Source organism: Anolis carolinensis, unplaced genomic scaffold (genome assembly GCF_035594765.1).
Source record: "Anolis carolinensis isolate JA03-04 unplaced genomic scaffold, rAnoCar3.1.pri scaffold_13, whole genome shotgun sequence".
Taxonomy (NCBI): Eukaryota; Metazoa; Chordata; class Lepidosauria; order Squamata; family Dactyloidae; genus Anolis; species Anolis carolinensis.
Window position 1 is genome coordinate 1,375,343 of NW_026943824.1, and position 22,588 is coordinate 1,397,930.

The following is a 22,588-nucleotide window of genomic DNA, read 5'->3' on the forward strand; positions in this document are numbered from 1 at the left end:
TGTGCATAATTCCTATGGAGTAAACAACAAAACCACTTGACAAAATCACACCAAATTTGGCCACAAAAGACATAGTCATCCAATCAATCTACATACGGCAATGTGTTGGCAAAAATGGCTAGGCGTGTCAGTGCTGACACGCGTGTCATAGGTTGGCCATCACTGATCTATATCCATACTAAAAATGAAAATAAGCATGTATGTGTGTGGTCGGGGTCCCCACTTACACAGACATGCGCCCACGTCCACAACCACCTTCAACCTATGGTCCAAAAACAAGCCACAAAACCATCTTGAAGAAATGAAGAAAGGAAAGAATCACTCGACGGTTTCTTTCTTATCTGAATGCGGGTTTTTATTTATTTATTATTATTATTTTGTCACTTTCTCTTCTCCATTTGAAGCTTGTTATACAAATGGCACTTACAAAAGTGTTTTTTTAAAAAGGAAACAAAACAAAACAAAAAATCCTTAACAAAATATACCAGAATGTGAGATGCTTTTCTTAATATTTTTTTTTCTTCAGAGCCACAAAAAAAAAAAAAAAAGCTGAGGAAGAAGGCAAACGGAGAGAATTCCGGGACGAAATCGTTTTAACTCGGGAGAGAAGGCAGCGGGGTTACACACAGCCCAAAAACCAAGTGTCGTCCGGAAAAGAGAAATCAAGGGATTGGGAACAGACAATCCGTTTCTATGGCCAACGTTTACACTGGCGTTGATAAGGAAAGCACCCAATTTTAGTGTTCCAGAAATCCCAAATTAGCCCGGGCCAAATGCACTTCTGTACCCACCCTTCCTTAACCTATAAGGCAAGTTAATTCCAGTTGTTTGGAAATCTAGCACCAAGTATCCACGGCTGAAGAACCTCCTCTGATGGCACAAAGCTCAAAGACTTTTGGCAAAAAGCATTGGGCGGGCATGGTCGAACTTCGGCCCTCCGGGTATTTGGACTTCAACTCCCACCATTCCTGAAAACCTCAAATCCTTTCCTTATCAGCCTCAGCCGCTTAAGCCAGTGTCCCTTACTGATGTCCTATCAGCAGGCGGTTGCATATATAAGGAGGACAAAATAATCCATCTTCTTCTCTCCTGTGTGACTCTGTGTAAGTATCGGCCTGCGTATGTGATTATCTCATAACTTAAGTGGCTGAGGAGGAAAAGGAAGAGGCCTGAGGCTGTCAGGAATGGTGGGAGTTGAAGTCCAAAACACCTGGAAAGTTTGCCCACAGCTGCCATAGAGGTTCTCATAAGATAGTGCGCTTAACAAGGCATGGAACAGATGGACTTTGGTGGGTTCGTAGAGATGATAAAAGCACCTTTCCGCTTGGATTGGGCAAGAGAGGTATTGAACAGGCTGGCCTTAAAGGGGACGGAGATTAATGCCCTATCATCCTAGATGAGATGTCCAAGATTACAAAACTATTGGCGTGGTACAAACATACACGTTGGGTTACACACTACGATGAAGCTTGAAGTTGAGATCTCGTTCTCGAAGGGAGAAATCACACTGTTTTGATTCTGCACAATGAGAGGAATCGTTTCGGATAGACCTTTCTCCCCAAAAAGGTAAATAGGAGATATGTTACACACACTGACACAAGCCAGAAGCAAACGCTGCGACATGTATCCTCAGAACGACAACAAAGCGACGATGGGGATGGAAATTCCAGCAAGGCCAAGTGACAAGAGATGTATCCAACACACACTGTGCAAACGTTGCCCGTTTTAAAAGCTTTCTAGAACTGTAGATTGAGATTAGCGACTCTTTTTAATATCCCGCAGCCACTGTCTACATGAAGAGTGACCGGGAACGAATGAGACCGTCTCCGTCGGAAATGCACTCACGCAAAGTATGGCTCGCTCCTTCCCGTCTCTTCTCCTCCCAAACATACCTTGATTTCCGCACACACTCACACTCAGAAAGCGACTGAGATCCATGGCTCCCTTGAGGCATGAGAAACTCTCAAGCAGAGCCAGAAAGAATGAGAGGTAACTTATTAAGCCACGAAAGAAGGGTGTTGGGGAATCTGGAAGTAGTCACGGAAGTTGTAGTTGAACTGGAGAACCTTCTCCAGTTGAGCTCACTCCTGAGATGGAAACCAAAGAGGAGATTTGTGCAGACAAGATGTGCAGTTTGATGCCTGTTGGATCCTAAGCAAGGACGAATAGATTGGAAAGCTAAAGAAGACTCCTGCATTCTCAAGATGGAAATCGAGAAGATGTTGTTGGAAAGCAACCAGGTCATAAGAGCAGCCTCTATATATTTTCACTTGTATTACAAAAAGGGAGGAAAGTTTCTATAAAGACTCGAGGAGTTGAGGAACCATAAGGCAGTGTTAATAGCTTTAGTAGTCAAAGAGAAGCTCAAGAGATGCTCCTTGGGCACTTGAAACCATCAAGATTGTGCTGCGAAGAGGCAAGGCGACAGGACGGTCAACTATCCCAGTAGTTCTGCCACCCGTGAGATGAACAAACGGAGCTTCTGCAGAGACCACATCCTCCCCAAAGTTACTCCTTTTGTCTACTCCTCTCCAGTCCCCTCTGCTTTGTGTCTTTGCTTATTCATGTCATTCCATCTAGAACGGACTCTTTGGCTTTCCTCACAAACCCTTCTTAGATTTGCGAGATATGCCTGGAAACTTCTTCCCTGCTTTGACTAGAGAAATAAAGGAGCTCAATGTAGGCTCACACCCCAAGAAAAGTGACAGCTAACCAACCAACTGCAGAAGGCAAATCCAGTTTCGGGAAACCGCTGGAAGGATAATAATTGTGCCAAGTCGTTGAGTACGGCAGTGACTCGAATGACAACTGAGCTCAATAGGCACTCTTGCGGGGAAGCCACCAAGAGATCAAGAGGGCTGGTTTCTATTATCATGTCATTTCATCTAGAACGGACCCTTTGACTTTCCTCACAAACCCTTCTTAGATTTGCGAGATATGCCTGGAAACTTCTTCCCTGATTTGGATAGAAAAAGAAAGGAGCTCAATGTAGGCTCACACCCCAAGAAAAGTGACAGCTAACAAACCAACTGCAGAAAGCAAATCCAGTTTTGGGAAACCGCTGGAAGGATAATAATTGTGCCAAGTCGTTGAGCACAGCGGTGACTCGAACGACAACTGAGCTCAATAGGCACTCTTGCGAGGAAGCCACCAAGAGATCAAGAGAGATGGTTTATACTTATTATGTAATTTCATCTAGAACGGACCCTTTGACTTTCCTCACGAACCCTTCTTAGATTTGCAAGATATGCCCAGAGACTTCTTCTCTGCTTTGGCTAGAGAAAGGAAGGATCTCGACATAGGATCAAACCCCAAGAAAAGTGACAGCTAACAAACCAACTGCAGAAGGCAAATCCAGTTTCGGGAAACCGCTGGAGGGATAATAATTGTGCCAAGTCGTTGAGTACGGCAGCGACTCGAACGACAACTGATCTCAATAGGCACTCTTACGAGGAATCCACCAAGAGATCAAGAGAGATGATTTCTACTTATGTCATTTCATCTAGAACGGACCCTTTGACTTTGGAAGCCACCAAGAGATCAAGAGGGCTGGTTTCTACTTATCATGTCATTTTATCTAGAACGGACCCTTTGACTTTCCTCACAAACCCTTCTTAGATTTGCGAGATATGCCCAGAGTCTTCTTCTCTGCTTTGACTAGAGAAAGGAAGGATCTCGACGTAGGATCAAACCCCAAGAAAAGTGACAGCTAACAAACCAACTGCAGAAGGCAATTCCAGTTTTGGGAAACTGCTGGAAGGATAATAATTGTGCCAAGTCGTTGAGTATGGCAGCGACTCGAACGACAACTGAGCTCAATAGGCACTCTTGCGAGGAAGCCACCAAGAGATCAGGAAAGATTCGTTTCACTTATCATCATACAATGGGATGTAGATTCCCTTTTCAATTCAGAGCATCAGCACAGAGGCGAGGAAGTCTGTTCTGTAACTTTGACAAACCAACGCCCCGCTCCAAAAAATATAGTCTGTGCGGAAGAGTGCACCTTGGTTTCGTTTTTTTTCCTCCAGGTTAGTTAACATTTTCCAGTTTTCATCATCATCATCATAAAAAAAGATACTGACATAACAAAAGGAAGTAACCCCCTACACCCCCACCCTATCCCAAAAGAACCAAAACAACTTATACAGCGATATATAAGCAGCAGGCCGGTCTGAAAGATAACCCCTTTTCTTTAGGGAAAGACACACCAGGACGTTGAAAAAATAACCCACAAACGAAAAATATATATATTGGCAACTGAAAGGGGAGGAGGAGGAGGAGGAGTGGGGAAGAGGAAGAAGAAGAAGAAGAGAGCACAGAAGAGCGGCGGGAAGGAGGCTAAAGTGCATTCAATACTCCCAGAGGGTGGAGGGGTCGATGGCGTCGGCAGAGGCTTTGAGGACGCCGGCGTGGTCGCCCTTCAGGTATTTGCCGTTGACTTTGATGGCCACCTTGTTGTAGTCGCAGAACTCAAAGAAGAAGTCCACCGGCGTGTCGCTGCTGCTGGTGATCGAGGATTCGTTGCCCACCATCCAGTATTTCCCAGTGGAATCTGAAAGTTAGATGGGTTACAGTCAGCAGCCAGCTGATGGCATCATGTGTCAGCTCTTGAAAGCTATCGGACTCAAACAGGCTCACACAGGCCGCTCCGTGGAAACGCTTTATTGAGGACCTTTTTTACAAGATGAAAACGAAGCTAGAACTGACGTATTCCCGCGAAACCCCGAGTATATCTACCTCCTACCTTCCCCCCTCCCCACATTCACACGTATCTGTTATATAGTCCTTTCCCAGGCTTGAAAAACCAGAGCTGGCCATAAAACCCATCCTCCTAGCCAGATGGTCCTTATCATTTAGATTATCTCCCACCCCCTATTGCTCTGGCAGGACGTGGAGAGTACAGTTGTTATGAATGCTGGGCTATCACGTCCTGACATCATGGGAAGAGCCTCGCCAGCAGAAAAGTTGGAAAAGCGATATAACAAGCATGGGCAAACTTCGGCCCTCCGGGTGTTTTGGACTTCAACTCCCAGAATTCCCAACAGCTGGTAGTACTGAAGTTTGCCCATGCCTGTGTTATAATAGTGGGAGTGATCCACCACCCCTTTTATTTATTTTCTTAAATAAATAAATAAGAAAATTTATTTATTTTCTTGGAGCCCCCAATGGTGTAGTGGATTAAAGTCTCGTGACTTGAAGGCTGGGTTGCTGATCTAAAAGCTGCCAGGTTCGAATCCCGCACTGGGAGAGCACGGATGAGCTCCCTCTGTCAGCTCCAGCTCCATGCGGGGACATGAGAAAAGCCTCCCATAAAGATGATAAAAACATCTGGGCATCCCCTGGGCAACGTCCTTGCAGACGGCCAATTCTCTCACTCCAGAAGCGACTTGCAGTTTCTCAAGTCGCTCCTGACGCGGAAAAAAAAATTATTGTTGTTATTATTATTAATTGGCCAGCTTGATTAGCATTGAATAGCCTTGCAGATTTAAAGCCTGGCTACTTCTTTCCTGAGGGAAATTCCAGAGGGAATCCTTTGTTGGAAGGTGATTATTTTCTTGATTTTGAGAGGAAAATAAGATTTTTCTGGGTGCCAAATATGCCAAGATAGTCAAGAGTTCATTTGACATTTTATGAAAACTAAAGCTACCGTTCTGAGAATGAAGCCTGGAAAAACTGCAACAAGGAGGTGAAGAATTCATGACCAGAGACAATGGTTTAACTCTTGGTTGAAAACAACATGTTTACATGGTCAGAGACAATGGTTCTTTAAATTAAGGAAGTCAAACAATGCTCCTAATGTTAAAAAAGAAAAGACAACATCTGTCCGGAACTTATGGTCTCAGCATGTTTCAGTGGTGAATTAATCAATTTGGAACAACAGAAGAAAATCGCTATAAAAGAGACCTTCTTATTTTCCGAAAGTGTGGCAGACGACAGGAATGCAGGGTTTGGTTACCCAATTCTTCCTCCAAGAGATAGAAAGAAATGGTGTATCATGAGAATGCAGATTTGCAGGGAACGCAATCTGACCCATGTAAGGTAATGTATGTTTTCATGACATTAATACCTTTGATATTGTAGGCGCCATCGTTGAACTCCAGTTGAAAGACGTCGTAAGAGGATCGGTTCGAATCCAGGGTGCCGGTCACTTTCCGGCAGCCAATGAAGCCATGCTCTCCTCGAAGGACAATGATCGGCCGGTTGATCAGCTTCATGAGGAAGGACTCGGTCTCACCTGTCCGCCGGAGAAAGGATGGGTTGGGTGACTTCATATCGCAATATTAATTGTCATCACGAGAAACATCCATGACTCAGGAATGCCCAACAAAGACCGCCAACAATCTGGCATCTTCTAAGCATCTTAGACTATGACTCTCATCATCCCCAGGTCATAGACGAGAGGAATTGGTGAAACATTGTGGAAGTCAGCAAGTCCTGAGCTAAACATTTGGGACTCATTGTGGTTACTTATTTTTCTTTCTTTTTTTAAAGTTTTTATTTAAACTTTCAAAAGATAACAATAAAAGTGGGAGAACATTTGTGGTTATAAGAAAGTAGGAAATTAAAAGGGGGAGAAAGGGAAAGGAAAATGGTAATTTAAAAAATAATAATAAATTAATAATAAATTGTCTGGCTTGACTTCCATCCATATCTATACCAGATTGCATCTAGGGAGGAACCTTCCCCCCGGATTAGTTTTCTTCCATTTGTAAGTCTGCTTCTCTATGGCAAAATAAATATCCCAGGATCATTTTTCCCCCCGATTACTAGTGCCTTTTTTTCCTGTCCAAATTATCAACTTGTCTTTTCATATTTTCAAATGTTGTAAATCAATACTATGAAAATGAAACCTCCCCAGCCAGTACGGCTAAAGGTCATAGACGAGAGGAATTGGTGAAACATTGTGGAAGTCAGCAATTCCTGAGCTAAACATTTGGGACTCATTGTGGTTACTTATTTCTTTTTTATGTGGTTATCTGCTTTTGGGGCCACGGTGGTGCAGCGGGTTAAAACACTAAGCTGCAGAATTTGCTGACCAGACGGTCGGCTGTTCGAATCCATGGGACGGGGTGAGCTCCCAATGTTAGCCCCAGCTTCTGCCAACCTAGTAGTTCAAAAACATGCAAGAGGTACCGCTCTGGTGGGAAGGTAACAGTGCTTCTCTTTCCCCTAAAAAAATATCCAGTTGGGCAAACAAGACATCTGTGCAGAAAATGAGCTATGTTCCACAAAATACACAATTTTTCAAACTCCTCAAGTTTTCTTGTACAATCTCATGGCAACCTCGTCCCTTGTTGTCATGAGCAATAACATCTCTACATGCCCACCTGGGACTAAGACTCCTTACCGGGAATTTCCACAGAGGCCGCGAGCTGCCCGTTCTTCTTTGCCGTGACGTATTTGCCATTGGCTGCCTTCAGCGTGATGCGCCGGTCGCACCACTCGATGTCGAAGTAACAGTTGGCATTCCTGCTGTGGCACAAAGAGAAAGAGAGAGAAAGAAAGGACAGATAGGCTATTAAGATGGAGGCAAGGAGCGGGGTGAGCTCCCACTGTTAGCCCCAGCTTCTGCCAACCTAGCAGTTCAAAAACATGACAATGTGAGTAGATCAATAGGTACCGCCCCGGTGGGAAAGTAACAGCACATCATGCATTCCTGCTGGCCACATGACCTAGGAGATGTCTACGGACAACGCTGGCTCTTCGGCTTAGAAATGGAGATGAGCACCAACCCCCAGAGTCGGACACGACTAGAGTTTAATATCAGGGGAAAACCTTTACCATAACTTTTTAAGCCCTGGAAAGTCAGCATTCCCACCACCCTGGGAGGACTCACTTAGTTGAGGCAGTGGACTGCACCCCGCCATTGGAGGTGAGGGTCCAGTATTTCCCAGTATAAGTCCTGAAGGTGCATTTCTTGGTCTCTTTGTTGATTTCCAGTTGGAAGGTTTCTTGATCACTCTCCTCATCCTGGTTGGCTGAAAGGTCCATCCCTAGATCGGAAGCAAAGAGAAAGAAAGGAGTGGGAAAAGTCAACCATGGATGTTCTAGTTGAAGGCCATGCATTGAATAGGTAGCTAGACCTGATAGTCTACAGCAGTGGTTCTCAACTTGTGGGTTCCCAGATGTTTCGGTCTACAACTCCCAGAAATCCTAACAGCTGGTAAACTGGGTGGGATTTCTGGGAGTTGTAGGCCAAAACACTTGGGAACCCACAGGTTGAGAACCACTGGTCCATAGAGAATCTTCTGACTCTACGAGTCTCCTCTATGAGAGCTCCTTGCCTTTCATGGCTACATAGAATTACTCTATTGTTGTTACAACATAGAAATTAACTCTTCTTGGTGCAGAATTGTGGTGGCATTTCCAGATCTTTTTAGCCCAGAAAACACAAACTATAGGTCCAAGCTATTCTGTTGACTAGTCCCAACTAGAGTAGAGTCACTCAACCAATTGTTAAACAGCATGTAGACACGTTTACTGGATCCAATTCATTAGCCTGGACTAAAATAGGATTTTGGTTGCATCCAACATCAACATGTTGACTATGCTAGACCTATGCAACCTCCATGCAACACAGCAACATTGCAGTTGTATTTCACACTATGGGTAAGTTCTAGGTCATGTTTTGACTTTGAATGTCTTCAGCCAAAGCGAAGGGGTCTTTACATTGAGTAAATAATGCTACTGAAGCAAAAATACACCAACATAGCCATCTCAAAGTTAGTGGTTGAGCTATACAAGGTACGGTAGAGTCTCACTTATCCAAGCTAAATGGGCCGGCAGAACGTTGGATAAGCGAATATGTTGGATAATAAGGAGAGATTAAGGAGAAACCTATTAAACATCAAATTAGGTTATGATTTTACAAATTAAGCACCAAAACATCATGTTAAACAACAAATTTGACAGAAACAGTAGTTCAATATGTAGTAATGCTAGGTAGTAATGACTGTATTTATGAATTTAGCACCCAAAAACCACGATATATTGAAAACACTGACTACAAAAATGCGTTGGATAATCCAGAACATTGGATAAGTGAATGTTGAATAAGTGAGACTCTACTGTACTTTAATAGGGTAATTTTACAAGGCATTACAAACGAGCCTTTGTCTTTTGGTCACTTTCAAATTTCTGGAAACGAAAAGGACAACTATGGGCAGTTGCCACAACTATGATCTCAGTCTTTGGCACATTGAGGGAAAACTGCCAGACCTTCGAAAGGCAGCGATATCTAATGTACACAATAGCGAAGAAGAGCGGCGTTGAGATCTCTGAAAAGTAAAGAAGGGAAAGTCTTCTTCTGAGAATTGTGCCACTCCAGCTGAGCCTGTTAGAAAGAGTCCCATAAACAACCTTGTTTGTTGCAAAGCTAGACAAAACAGCAGCCAGGAATCCGAGCGCTGAGCAAAAGTGCTTTGTCAGCAGAAGCAGCCTCCATGCGCACACAATGGCAGCGCACCAACCCTGACATATTTGGCAAGCTTTGTCCTCCAGATACTTGGAGAGGCACACATCGCACACAGGGCGCACTGCTGTTCGAGCCCCAAAGAGCTCGCCGGCTTTAAAAGTCTGGATTAGAAGAGAAGTGGCCTCCGAACCAAAGGTGCTTCGTGCTTCTTTTCAGATCAAAAGACGACAAAAGAGGTTGTGATCTGGCATCCAGCTAATGTGCCCAAAGCCAAAGTACAGAATTAATAATGCAATCATGTCCCTGTGACCTGGGATCACCTGAAAGTCTTTCCATGGTCCTCCAGGTGGTTCCATATATTGCATTGCAGTTGACCTGGAGGACCAAAACCATTCCTCATTTTCCAGAACTTCCAGGGCAACTCTGTGGTCCCTTCCGGTCATTCATTCCACCTGGGTCCACTCTCATCCATCGTTTCACATTTCCACACCCTTGGAGTCCTTCCTTCAAGCCCTTCCTTCCTTCCCTCAGATGGACGGTTGCAGGCTCCACAGCTGCGGTTCGTTCACATCTGGGATTCGGCATTCCTTGGCTGGAGGAGCCAAAGCATATTCAACCCAAAGAGGAATGCAGAATGCAGCAACATGAGTTGAGGGAAAGAGGGGAAGAAGGAGAGAAAGGCAGGCGAAAAACTGACTCTCACGGAGTTTGACATGAATGGGATGACCTAGTCCAATGATGGGCAACCTTTTGCGCTTGGTGTGTCAAAATTCACCAAAAAACCTAGCATGACTTGGGTAGTGTGTCACTTCGAGAAAAAAACCCATAATTTCACAATATATATAGTTTAAATAACAAAAATATATAATTGTAATATATAACTGTATTCAATAAATCAAAAACTATTTCCTACCATTATTTCCATGTACAACAATCTATGGTACCTCGTGCAGTTTCCACGCTGATTTCTCTCTATTGTAGTTTCAATGTAGTCATGAATAATGAATAATAATAATAATAATAATAATAATAATAATAATAATAATAATAATCCAGACTGACAAAGTTCTGGAACACAACACACCAGACATCACAGTTGTGGAAAAGAAAAAGGTTTGGATCATTGATGTCGCCATCCCAGGTGACAGTCGCATTGACGAAAAACAACAGGAAAAACTCAGCCGCTCTCAGGACCTCAAGATTGAACTTCAAAGACTCTGGCAGAAACCACTGCAGGTGGTCCCGGTGGTGATGGGCACATTGGGTGCCGTGCCAAAAGATCTCAGCCGGCATTTGGAAACAATAGACATTGACAAAATTACGATCTGCCAACTGCAAAAGGCCACCTTACTGGGATCTGCACGCATCATCCGAAAATACATCACACAGTCCTAGGCACTTGGGAAGTGTTCGACTTGTGGTTTTGTGAAACGAAATCCAGCATGTCTATCTTGTTTGCTGTGTCATAATAAAATAATAATAATAATAATAATAGAATAATATTAGAATGGTATATATATATGTATATATAAATGTAATGTGCATAATTCCCATGGAGTAAACAACAAAACCACTGGACCAAATCACACCAAATTTGGCCACAAAAGACATTAGTCATCCAATCCATCTGAATGCGGCAGCGTGTCAGCAAAAATGGCTAGGCGTGTCAGTGCTGACACGCGTGTCATAGGTTGGCCATCACTGACCTAGGCTATGTTGGAAGGAGCCCAGCAACCCAAGACCTTGAGGAGGTCTTTCCAAAGAAGAACAGGGCTGAATGTCTCCAAATGGACCTGGATGGGATCTCCTATCATTCCCATGGCACTGTAGTCCATCGAACAAATCTGGGGGTGGGACCCATTTTGGTGGTATAACCATTGCGGACACGGAATGAATAGACATCACCTTCTCCAGGATGTGACTCACCGGAGAACAAAAACAGCTAAAGGAAGCCCATGATTTCCCTTTAGCGACTCCACAGACAACCATCTCAAGGTCTCCCCTTGGTAGTTCCTTAGATAATGCCTTCAAGCAGCCTCCCTCCCTCCCTCCCTCCCCATTTGGCAAGGTTAGCATCTTCTTGGAAGTCTCCATTGCCTGAGATCCCGAAATCTTCCTCTTTGCAGAGCTAATCGGGGTTTCAGAAGGTGGCATTTGTGCCAGACTGAGACATTGAGGCGAAATACAACCCTGACTGAAATGCGACAGGTGGCTGGCCGATGCCAAATCCGGGGAACGCAAGGCGGAAACAATGCTCTCCCTTCTGGGAACCGTCCTGAGCCAAAAACTGATTGGAGGGGAGAAAGCCGAGCCCCAAAGCAAACAGCTGCAGCGAAGAAGACGACGACGACGACGTCTCAGCTTCCCATGGATTGTTGCAGGAGGAGGAAACCAGCTGCTGGGTTGTTGTTTTGGGAATGCAAGTCGGAGCATTAAGGAACGGAAGGATTTTCATCACTTCTCCTGCGAGACGGAATGGAGCAGAGCAATCAGGCCCCATCCTTTCAGGGAAATAACATCTGCCAAAGGTCGGGAGGTGGTGACTTATAAATAGGCGCACACACTCATAGCCCTGCCTTATCCTTCGGGTGCAAGAGAACTCATTTGTCTAAGGGACAACTGAATGGCCTCTTGGTTCTCCTTCCAGGAACGGAATAGTGGAATGTATGCATTTCTACTTCCAACCTTGGGACATTAGTTATATGTCTGTATTGGCTTAACCACAGGTTCACTCATAACACTGAATTACTGTGTTGCAAAACTGCGCATGAGTATCTTCAGTTTTGTTGTGTCCCCATATGTTTCGTTATTACACGGTACATATATATCAGTATGTCTTATAAAGGATTGGTTTAATCACAGGTTCACTCATGACACTGAATTACTGTGTTGCAAAATGGCACATGAGTATCTTCAGTTTTGTTGTGTCCCCATATGTTTTGTTATTACAAGGTACATATATATCAGTATGTCTTATAAAGGATTGGCTTAACCACAGGTTCACTCATGACACTGAATTACTGTGTTGCAAAATGGCGCATGAGTATCTTCAGTTTTGTTGTGTCCCCATATGTTTTGTTATTACAAGGTACATATATATCAGTATGTCTTATAAAGGATTGGCTTAACCACAGGTTCACTCATAACACTGAATTACTGTGTTGCAAAATGGCGCATGAGTATCTTCAGTTTTGTTGTGTTCCCATATGTTTCATTATTACAAGGTACATATATATCCATATGTTTTATAAAGGACTGGCTTAACCACAGGTTCGCTAGTAACACTGAATTACTGTGTTGTGAAATGGTGTACATCTAAAAAGCAAGATCTTTGGAAAGCTCGAGTATAAGGTGTGCATAACACTGAATTACTGTGTTGCAAAATGGCATATGAGTTCACTCAGTTTTGTTGTGTCCCTATATGTTTTGTTATTACAAGGTACATATATATCAGTATGTCTTATAAAGGATTGGCTTAGCCACAGGTTCACTCATAACACTGAATTACTGTGTTGCGAAATGGCGCATGAGTATCTTCAGTTTTGTTTTGTCCCCATATGTTTCGTTACTACAAGGTACATATATATCAGTATGTCTTATAAAGGATTGGCTTAACCACAGGTTCACTCATAACACTGAATTATAGTGTTGCAAAATGGCGTATGTCTAAAAAGCGAGATCTTTGGAAAGCTCGAGTATAAGGTATACATAACACTGAATTACTGTGTTGCAAAATGGCGTATGTCTAAAAAGCGAGATCTTTGGAAAACTTGAGTATAAGGTGTACATTAATTTTGTGTTTAAACTTTGGTCTGATCTCCAATATGATGATGATATCTTGCTTTCTTCTCTTAAAGGAGATTCAAAGAGACTTATTATGGATGCCTATGCAAAAACAGATCTTCCAAAACCCAAAACACTTCTGGTAAAGGGAACTTGTTCCCACATAGGCATTTCCTACACTTTACCAATGCTGAAATCTGCTGTTTTTAGGTCGCCTAACCCCACCAGGACCCATGCTTTTCTTTGCCTGCATTCAAGACCCTCACTTTGGCCTCTCATTCCATCCAAGTTCGCCCTGTCAGAGCGCCACGGCCCTTGCAGGGTTGGCATTTATTCGCATGCCAACATTATGCCAGCTGTGCGTTCATGTGGATAATGCGATAATTCACGCTGCCCGTTCCCAGGTTTACGCCGGAGGAGGAATTAACTGGGTCTCAGCTTGAAGCCTGTTTGTCACCTGTTGCTGCCCAGGTGCCGTGGCGAGGCATTTGGAGCAGTGCGTTTGGCACATTAAAGAAAGGCGAGTCATGTGCCACCACCACACTCCACATCCATCATGGTTTGAGCCCACAGTGCTCAACTACAACTCCCAAAGCCAATGCCCACCAGACCTTTCCAGTAATTCCCGTTGGTCGTGGGAGTTCCGTGTGCCAAGTTTGGTCCAGTTCCATCCTTGGTGAAATTCAGAATGCTCTTTGATTGGACGTGAACTATAAATCCCAGCAACTACAACTCCCAAACAACAACACCAATTCCCCTAACCTGTATTCAAATTTGGGCGTATCAGGAGATGGTGCCAAATTTGGTCCAGCGAATGAAAATACATCCTTCATATCAGATATCTACATTACGATTCATAACAGGAGCAAAATGATAGTTATGAAGTACAGTAGAGTCTCCCTTATCAAACATAAACGGGACGGCAGAACACTGGATAAGCGAATATGTTGGATAATAAGGAGAGATTAAGGAAAAGCCTATTAAACATCAAATTAGGTTATGATTTTACAAATTAAGCACCAAAACATCATGTTATACAACAAATTTGAAAGAAAAAGTACTGTATATACTCGAGTATAAGCCTAGTTTTTCAGCCCTTTTTTAGGACTGAAAAAGCCCCTCTCGGCTTATACTCGGGTGAGGATCCTGGCTGGCTTATACTCGAGTATATATGGTACATTTATTATTTTTCTCTATTTTTATTGGTATTATTACATTTATTATTTCACTCTATTATTATTGTTAGTATTACATTTATTTTACTCTATTTTTATTATTAATAATACATTTATTATTTCACTCTGATATTATTGTTAGTATTACATTTATTATTTTACTCTATTATTATTAAAAGGATACATTGAAGAAGATGAGAATAATGATTTGATCAGAGTTGGACAGTCTTATCTTAAATTAGACTTTTATGTAAATATTCAAAAACATTTAACCTACCGAAGTCTCGATTAATGTAATTTTATTGGTTTCTATTTTTATTTCTGAAATTTACCACCTTCGGCTTATACTGGAGTCAATGTTTTCCCAGTTTTCTTGTGATAACATTAGGTGCCTCGGCTTATATTCAGGTCAGCTTATACTCGAGTATATACGATAGTTCAATACGCAGTAATGTTATGTTGTAATTATTGTATTTATGAATTTAGCACCAAAATATCATGATGTATTGAACAGATTGACTACAAAAACATTGACTACTAAAAAGCAGACTGCGTTGGATAATCCAGAATGTTGGATAAGCGAATGTTGGATAAGTGAGACTCTACTGTAGCAACAAAAATTATTTTACAGTTGGGGGGTCACCACAACATGAGGAACTGCATTAAGGTGTTGCAGCATTAGGAAGGTTGAGATCCACTGGTCTAGGATATCTCATTGTGGGCAAAATTAAAAGAATATTTTTAACGCTTTTCAAAGTTTGAGAAGTATTCATGACAATGTACTAGCATCCTGTGACACAGCCCTCAACTGTACATTCTTTTGGCACAAAATGTGGCAAGTGTGCCCCATGTGAGAGCCCACCCCGATGCTCTGCAAAGCTTAGTCACCACGGACGACAAGCTGGGATGTGCGCGGTGGTTGCTAAGCAACCTCACGATAGGGCTCTGAAGCCGCCGAACGTTGTCGTCTCACAAAGAGAAGCAAGGATGGGCTGCAAAGATGGAGAGCCATCAGAGCCGAGGCTAGACAATCTTTCGCGTGGGGGGATGTCAGCAATCTTCTGCCGCTCTAATGCCGGGATTTGCAAGGCGGGTGGAGCCGAGCTTGGGAAGGATAGCACAACACGTTGCTATCAGTTTGTTAAAAGAGGGAGGGAATAAATAACAGGCTGATGATAAAACACGATAAGATTCGATAGGATTCGTCTGTACAAAAGTGGTCTCTCATAGCAAAACAATGAAGGGTTGCCGAAAAAGGGCCACTCCCAGACTGGAATGGAGGGGAGAGATATGTCAGAAATATTAAAAATTAACTATCTATTTTTAATTACAAAAATGTGAGTCAAGCACTGAAGGCGTTAAATAAGTCCACGTCGCCCTGAGGAGAGTGAGGTAGGCTTCAGAGTGAGAAGGCCTGGTGTGAGTAAGCATCGGTGAGAGAAGGCCCAGGTTGAAGATGACATGTATGAAGCTCCAGTGTGAAGGCTGCTGTATGTAAAAGCTATTGAAGCTCTTGTATAAGTTCATTGTGAGAGGAGGCTCTGTGAGAGCAAAGCTGTTTATCTGCATGAGAAAGAAGCCCAGTGTGGAAGCAAAGAAGGAAGTATTAAGAACTTTATTTGTGTTATGGAAACCTTGTTCTTGTAAATAGTGCAACCATATTATTTTTCTCCGAAAAAATCCTCCAAGGGAAGAAATAACATCAGTCTGTGTGCCTGTAGCTTAGTAGGCCTCAGTGTGAGAGAGGCCTCAATGTGAGAAGGCATCAGTGTGAGAAGACCCAGGTTGAATGCCTTGTGTGTAAACCCCCAGTGTGAAGGCTGCTGTGTGTAAAGCTACTGTGTGAAGTTCCTGTGTAAGTTCGGTGTGAGAGAAGGCTCTGTGAGAGCGAAGCTGTTTATCTGCATGAGAAAGAAGCCCAGCGTGGAAGCAAAGAAGGAAGTATTAAGAACTTTATTTGTGTTGGAGTGTTGGAATGCCTCAGTGTAAGGCGGCCTGATGCGAGTAAGCTTCAGTGGGAGAAGCCCCAGGTTGAGGGCCTTGTGTGTGAAGCTCCAGTGTGAAGGCTGCTGTAAAAGCTCCTGTGTGAAGCTCCTGTGTAAGTTCGGTGTGAGAGGAGGCTCACGGATAATAGCAAACTCTATTGCAATTCTGCCCCAAGGATACCACAGAATCGCACTGTAGGACCTAGAAAATGCCTAGAGATATATTTTCCCCCAGATGTGGAAAAATGAAACCACGGCTCTGGTCCTGTGGATACAGGAGCCATACTATATCAATAACCTGGTTGTGCCTCTTCCAAAAGCGCTTGCCTAGCAAAGCAGACGAGCACTAATGATATCAATCCATGGGGCTTGGCTGCAAGATAAGAGTGGCAGGAGATTGCTTAGGGGGCTTTAAAGAGATTATCCAGATCTATGGAGTGGGGGATCCGGCACCAGCTGTTGGAACAAGAGGGTGGAAACCCAGGGATCGGGTCCCACTCGTATTCCCAGCATCTGCAATGGTCCTCTCCCAGTCTGCAAGGCAGCGAAGACTCATCAAGATGGACTATGGGGATCTCTTAGACCAGGGGTCCCCAAACTAAGGCCCGAGGGCCGGATGCAGCCCATCGAAGCCATTTATCCGGCCCCCACGGCACAAGGGCAGAAGGGGGTTGGGCTAAATGACCCGAGGGGTCTCTTCTTCTCTTAAAGCCATTATTATTATTATTATTGTTATTATTATTATTAACATTGAGCCTGGGTGGCAATCCGTCAGAGATGCTTTGCTTGTGCTTTCGGTGCACAAAGGCAGAAGGGGGTTGGACTCAATGGCCCAAGGGGTCTCTTCCAACCATCTTTATTATTATTATTATTATTATTATTATTATTATTATTATTATTATTATTAACATTAACATTGAGGCTGGGTGGCAATCCGTCAGGGATGCTTTGCTTGTGCTTTCGGTGCACAAAGGCAGAAGGGGGTTGGACTCAATGGCCCAAGGGGTCTCTTCCAACCATCTTTATTATTATTATTATTATTATTATTATTATTATTATTATTATTATTAACATTGAGGCTGGGTGGCCATCTGTCAGGGATGCTTTGCTTGTGCTTTCGGTGCACAAAGGCAGAAGGGGATTGGACTCAATGGCCCAAAGGGTCTCTTCCAACACTCCTTTTTATTGTTGTTGTTATTATTATTTATTATTATTGCTCGATGGCCAACTATAGTCCGGCCCTCCAACGGTCCGAAGGATTGTGAACTGGCCCCCTGTTTAAAAAGTTTGGAGACCCCTGTCTTAGACGAAGCCCCTCAGAACCCGAACCCAGCCTCAGGTTGGAAGGGTTCCTACCAAGCTACGTTTCGCAGATGAGTGCAAATATAGCTTTGCTTCCGACGTGACATCTCTGACGGCTAGAAACAGAGGAAATGGCTGCTTGATTTTGAATGGGAAACTTGATCTCCCGCGGAGAGAGGAAAAGGCCCACATCTGGCAACATGAACAACAGCCAAACTCAGGGCCCCAGGGATATTGCACGGAGAGAATTATTTCGCTGTAATAATAGCCCCCAAAGGCTGCAAACAGATGAGGAAAGCAAGGCGGGTTCCTGGTTAACATCCTCGCCACGTCATTCATTCCAACCTGAAATTATATGCAGCTCGTTCCCCATCGTTCCTGTTTCTCAACACTGGTATTTGGAGATTTTCCATCGTTGGAGAGGGAAAATCCATGCACGAATCAGAACGAGAATGCAATATGTGAGAAGCAGGCTGCAATGCACAAAACTCTGCGTGAAAACAGATAATGTCCCCATTTGGAGGAGTTAATTTAAATGCCCAAACCTTCAGCTTTAAGGTTTCTGGACATTGCAGTCCTAAAATCTAATTGCAAAACAAAATACCTCCAAAAATATAATACTAATGCAAAAACAAAGATCTGTTGGAAGGGAAGCGGAATGCTCTTGGGACAGGAACAGGTGTGGAAGGGAAATGTAACCTTATTGCAACTGCAACGCTCTTGCGCTGTGCCAGGAACCATAGTGCGCACGGAGCCACAGAGTTAGCACTGTACTATTGTGGTTGCTGATGTTGTTATGGGGTTAGCTTAGTGTCACCATAAGTCAGAAATAACCAAAAGGCACACAACAAACAACAATGCGGGTCCAAATGTTGGAACGGACCAGAGAAGTTCTCCTGACCTACCAGTGTAGGGACCATAAGCCAGAAAATAGTAAACTTTTGCCTAACATAGCTTTGCCTCTGCATATATCATATAGCCTTTATATAGACAATAGAAGCACTTTGTATGAACCAAAGTAGTGCAGTAGAGTCTCACTTATCCAAGCTAAATGGGCCGGCAGAAGCTTGGATAAGCTAATATCTTGGATAATAAGGAGGGATTAAGGAAAAGCCTATTAAACATCAAATCAGGTTATGATTTTACAAATTAAGTACCAAAACATCATGTTATACAACAAATTAGACATAAAAAGTAGTTCAATACCCAGTAATGTTATGTTGTAATTACAGTATTTACAAATTTAGCAGCAAAATATCACGATATATTGAAAACATTGACTACAAAAATGGCTTGGATAATCCAGAAGCTTGGATAAGGGAGTCTTGGATAAGTGAGACTTGAACACGCCTATCTGTATTTTATAATGTGTTTATGAATGTCTGATGTAAGTTAATTTTTTAACTGATTTATAGTGTATTGTATAATTGTATATTTATAGTGTATGTATTATATTGTATATAATATTTATTGTATTGTATTGTATAATATTGTATGTATATTTATTGTAAGCCACCCTGAGTCCCCTTTTGGGTGAGAAGGGCGGGATATAAATATTGTAATAAATAAAATAAAATACTGTAGTATGAACCAAAGTAGTATGTGCCACACAGGGCCTGTGCCCCTCCCTTCTTGGGGGCGTGGTGCCTTTCTCCAGAAAGTTCCAAGACCAAAAGTCATCTTGAAATCAACAAGTGAGGTCACAGGTATTACTTATGCCAAGTGGGTGTGGAAGGTGGGGAAGATCCTCAGCCATTGGTCAATTCTAGATAAGTCGAGATATAAAATTCTTTGTTTGCGACGCACATGTTGCGACGGCCATTTGCATGGTATGGACCCACAAATGGGTACCTACGGCTGTTTCGCCTTATCATCAGCTGCGATAATAATAAAAGGTTTGTTTCATTGCTCTCCTGGAATTCTCTCCTTTACTTCCCCTCCGGGCTAGTCTCCAACACCAGGGACCGTGGGCTAGAAGTCCACCTTGTTTTGAACCTGAGCTTTGTTGTTGTCTCCTCTGTGGTTTCCACACTCTCCAGAGCATCTGCTTGCGGACAAGGGCGATTGATGCTCCGCTTCCTCTGGAAGGGAGCCAGCCTCTCTCACAGGTGACAAAAGGCTTCCTTCCAGGAGGCCTTCTCCTCCGAGCCACCCGTCTGGCGTCCCATTGAAGGGCCAGTGGCTTAACCCTAATGAGGAACAGATGCTCGGTGGCCCGTCCCCATCTGCCAAGCTCTTCTAGTAATTAGGAGACGGGCAGTGGCTCCATCTCCATTTGGTCGAGACAAAAAGGTCCTTCGACCACCCACCAATGTGCTTTGCCTTGGCACGGATACGCATGCGCATGGCTGCAGATGTACCCGAGAATGCATCTCAATGGGTTTTCTTATGGCTTGCCCAATTCTGAAAAGGAGAGCTCTGCATATGGCCTTGCACCCAATACGTTTCCACTTTACAGACTTAAATTTTTTTTCTATTTCTGAATGGCAGAGAAAGCTTGGTATCATATGGTTCCGTTGAACTCGGGATGCCCACGGCATGGATGTATGTGTCATATACCGTATTTTACTCAAATTGAATGCTCACCTTTCTTGACTAAATTACCTTCCCATAAGCCCAGTGTTCCGACCTCACCAGGCGCTCGGTTGAGCCGAATTTTGGCAGCTCCCCCTTGCTGATGGTTGGAGGCCAGTGAGGTGCAAAACCATGGGACCCTCTGGACAGTCGAAAGGTCCCGTAAGAGGACCCTTTCGGATCAGTCAAGGAGGACCTGAGGTAGGCAGAGTGCGGTGGAGGTTTCCTGGCTGCGGCTGGGATAGGACGCCCATCACTATTTTAAAGATAAAGAAGATAGAGGGCAGAACTGGGCCTGAGGAAAAAAGAACTTTTGCCTGACTAGAGAAGGTGAAGCGGCAAATTTTATGGATAAGATGAATGAAGGGACTGCCCGGATTGGGTAGTTTGCGGGAACGCTGGTTGTGCGGCGGGACCCAACGAGAGGATTCGTTTGCTTTCATTGAATTCGCTGGGTTTACGTGGAGACAGAGACTGAGCTAGGTCTCACTGACGTATCTTGAAGAAGACCGGGGAAAGTTTCTGCAGCTCATTATAGCTCGTTATAGGTCAAATGTAAAGCAATACAACTTAATTTTAAAGAAACAGACCTGAACAGACTGGACAAGACGTGGTACAGGTGGAGGAAGATTGATTAGGAGAGGAGGCGGAGGAAGGCGTGAGGACGTCGACGACGTAGCGGCGTGGTGACGCGGCAACGCAGCGGCGTACCCAGCGCGGCGCGGAGAGGGACGACGTCAGACGTACGACGCGAGACACGCGACGCCGCGCCGAGTACACGTAGCCAAGGTGGAAGGAAGTGGAGTCGGAGCCGGGCGGCGTGAAAAGAAGAGGAGGCGGGAGGCGATGAGAGGAGTGAAGGAGTGAAGAAGGACAAAGAGACTTGGTGCGAGGAACTTGGAGTTAGCGATCAGGACTGTAAGGATAAATTGGACTAAACTCAAATATAAGATCCGTGTGTAAGGTGATCTGTAAGCTAAGAGAGGCTAACAGGGTGGATCAGGAGAAGAGAGTGGTTGGGGGGCGGTGGGACGATTGAAGGGAATACGGTATATCCTGATAGACCGCAAACAAGGAACAAAGAAAGCACCAAAACACTATACAACATGGAATACTGGGATGTCTTTTGCTTGTTTCGGCTACAAAGTCAATTATAAAGTAATTTCAGAGTATAGTGAAGAAAGGGAACATGGCGAGGTTGAGGACAATGGTATCCAGATGTTCTTGGCTGCTTTCATCCCCAGGAAGCATGATCAATGGCCAAGGACGATGAGAGTTGAAGCCCAACATGTCAAGCAACCCAAGTTTCCGCTCCCGCTACTTCATGGCACAATAAGCAGGCCCATCACTCAACTTAAGCAAGCTTAGCTAGTTAATCTTTGCAGTTTTAGCAGATTACTCCACTAGTCACATATGATTACATCTCCATAAAGGGGGGGGGGGGACCTCTTAAGAAAGAGCTGAAGGACATTTCCCTCTCTCCAAAACCCTTGACGGAATCGCTGTGTGCTTTCAAGTAAACCTATGGAAGAATTTCTCCTTTGACCAGATGAAAGGGAGGAGGAGGAGGAAGAGGAAGAAGAGGAGGAAGACGAGGAGGAAAAAGAAGAAGAGGATGTGGTTAGAAGAGGAGGAAGAGGAGGAGGAAGAAGAGGAAGAAGAGAAGGCTGCGATAGAAGATGAGCAGGAGAAGGAAGAATAAGAGGAAGATGAGGAAGAAGAGGAGGAGGAGGAAAAAGAGGAAGAAGGAAGATGAAGATGAGAAGGAGGAAGAAGAGGAGGCAGAGGAGGTAGAAGATGAGCAGGAGAAGGAAGATGAGGAAGAGGAGGAAGAAGAGGAGGAGGAGGAAAAAGAGGAAGAAGGAAGATGAAGTTGAGAAGGAGGAAGAAGAGGAAGCAGAGGAGGCAGAGGAGGTAGAAGATGAGCAGGTGAAGGAAGAATAAGAGGAAGATGAGGAAGAAGAGGAGGAGGAGGAAAAAGAGGAAGAAGGAAGATGAAAATGAGAAGGAGGAAGAAGAGGAAGAAGAGGAGGCAGAGGAGGTAGAAGATGAGCAGGAGAAGGAAGATGAGGAAGAGGAGGAAGAAGAGGAGGAGGAGGAAAAAGAGGAAGAAGGAAGATGAAGATGAGAAGGAGGAAGAAGAGCAAGAAGAGGAGGCAGAGGAGGTAGAAGATGAGCAGGAGAAGGAAGAGGAGGAAGAGGAGGAAGGAGGAGGAGGAAAAAGAGGAAGAAGGAAGATGAAGTTGAGAAGGAGGAAGAAGAGGAAGCAGAGGAGGCAGAGGAGGTAGAAGATGAGCAGGTGAAGGAAGAATAAGAGGAAGATGAGGAAGAAGAGGAGGAGGAGGAAAAAGAGG

The 22,588-nt window shown here is 44.0% G+C and overlaps 1 protein-coding gene and 1 long non-coding RNA gene across 3 annotated transcripts in view; one reads left to right on the plus strand and one right to left on the minus strand.

The window, feature by feature from the left end:
* Nucleotides 1-329: 329 nt before the first annotated feature.
* fscn1 (fascin actin-bundling protein 1) overlaps nt 330-22,588 on the minus strand; it is a 39,977-nt gene continuing 17,718 nt past the window's right edge. Inside the window, exons 4-7 of one of the 2 annotated variants that reach the window (XM_062964138.1) lie at nt 7,838-7,994; nt 7,349-7,470; nt 6,068-6,235; nt 330-4,552 (exon numbers count right to left, since the gene is read on the minus strand). In XM_062964138.1, coding sequence (XP_062820208.1) covers nt 4,350-4,552; nt 6,068-6,235; nt 7,349-7,470; nt 7,838-7,994 — 650 coding nt within the window. In that variant the 3' untranslated portion in view covers nt 330-4,349. Of the gene's footprint in view, nt 4,553-6,067; nt 6,236-7,348; nt 7,474-7,837; nt 7,995-22,588 lie in introns of both variants that reach the window. The other variant, XM_062964137.1, reaches the window with a different exon arrangement.
* LOC134294143 (uncharacterized) lies at nt 22,242-22,574 on the plus strand. The gene is made up of 2 exons (XR_010001113.1): nt 22,242-22,399; nt 22,519-22,574. It is a non-coding gene; the product is annotated as an uncharacterized LOC134294143 (long non-coding RNA).